Genomic DNA, 708 nt, shown 5'->3' with positions numbered 1-708 from the left:
CGTATCGTTTTTTTCATTTATTTCTAAAGAATCTTCAAATAAGGCACCTATGTCAGTAAATAGGTCATCTTAGCACGACAGATATGCGCTGTCAAAGCATTCGCCTCTGTTTACACAGTTCAGGCTCAATAAACTGCTGCGCATGAGTGAGCAAGCCAAGGTTACACTGTAGAGCGCCTGCGCAGTGTGAGCGTTGTGACAGAACGCGTGAGTGGCGGAGTACGCATGCGCTCTATGTGCGACTTTGGTTGGTGGGTGGACGGGGCTTTTAAGTTGCCTTGGTGACGTTGACTGAGCGGAAGTGATGTGTGCGGATGGTGTGTTAGTAGCACGCACGGGTTGGAGACAGAAGTGTGACAGAAGGTATGGCGCTGTACGAATTAGGGATACCAGTAGGTTGTGTCTGTCAACATCTTTGCCATATGGTTTCCAGGGGAGTCGTGGGATTTATATGCCTTCCCATTCAGCTGAAGAGGAGCTTCACCCTCCTAAATAAATCCCACTGTGTACCTTTGGCGTCCTTCCTATGCTGTAATCACATCCTTACAAGTCCAATGGTCCCTCGCCAATCACTAAGTCCTGTCCCATGCCACAATCCTGCTTGGTGATGTCGCGGGGAACAGACTGTCGCTATCTGGCTCTTTTTCTGCCCCTCTCCCCATGCATACGTTGTGCATGCAGGGCAGTCATTAGAAATTTTGGGACTTT

At 49.0% G+C, this 708-nt stretch overlaps 1 protein-coding gene across 1 annotated transcript in view; it reads left to right on the top strand.

Moving 5' to 3' along the window:
- The first annotated feature begins 212 nt into the window (after positions 1 to 212).
- POLR3H (RNA polymerase III subunit H) overlaps positions 213 to 708 on the top strand; it is a 42244-nt gene continuing 41748 nt past the window's right edge. Inside the window, exon 1 of the mRNA XM_018563913.1 lies at positions 213 to 363. Within this exon, the coding sequence (XP_018419415.1) occupies positions 305 to 363 (59 nt within the window). The 5' untranslated portion in view covers positions 213 to 304. The remainder of the gene's footprint in view (positions 364 to 708) is intronic.

Source organism: Nanorana parkeri, unplaced genomic scaffold, assembly GCF_000935625.1.
Source record: "Nanorana parkeri isolate BGI_ZX_2015 unplaced genomic scaffold, ASM93562v1 scaffold711, whole genome shotgun sequence".
In the NCBI taxonomy this organism is placed as follows: Eukaryota; Metazoa; Chordata; class Amphibia; order Anura; family Dicroglossidae; genus Nanorana; species Nanorana parkeri.
The sequence above is the reverse complement of the archived record's forward strand: the minus strand, read 5'-3'. Positions and strand labels throughout refer to the sequence as shown.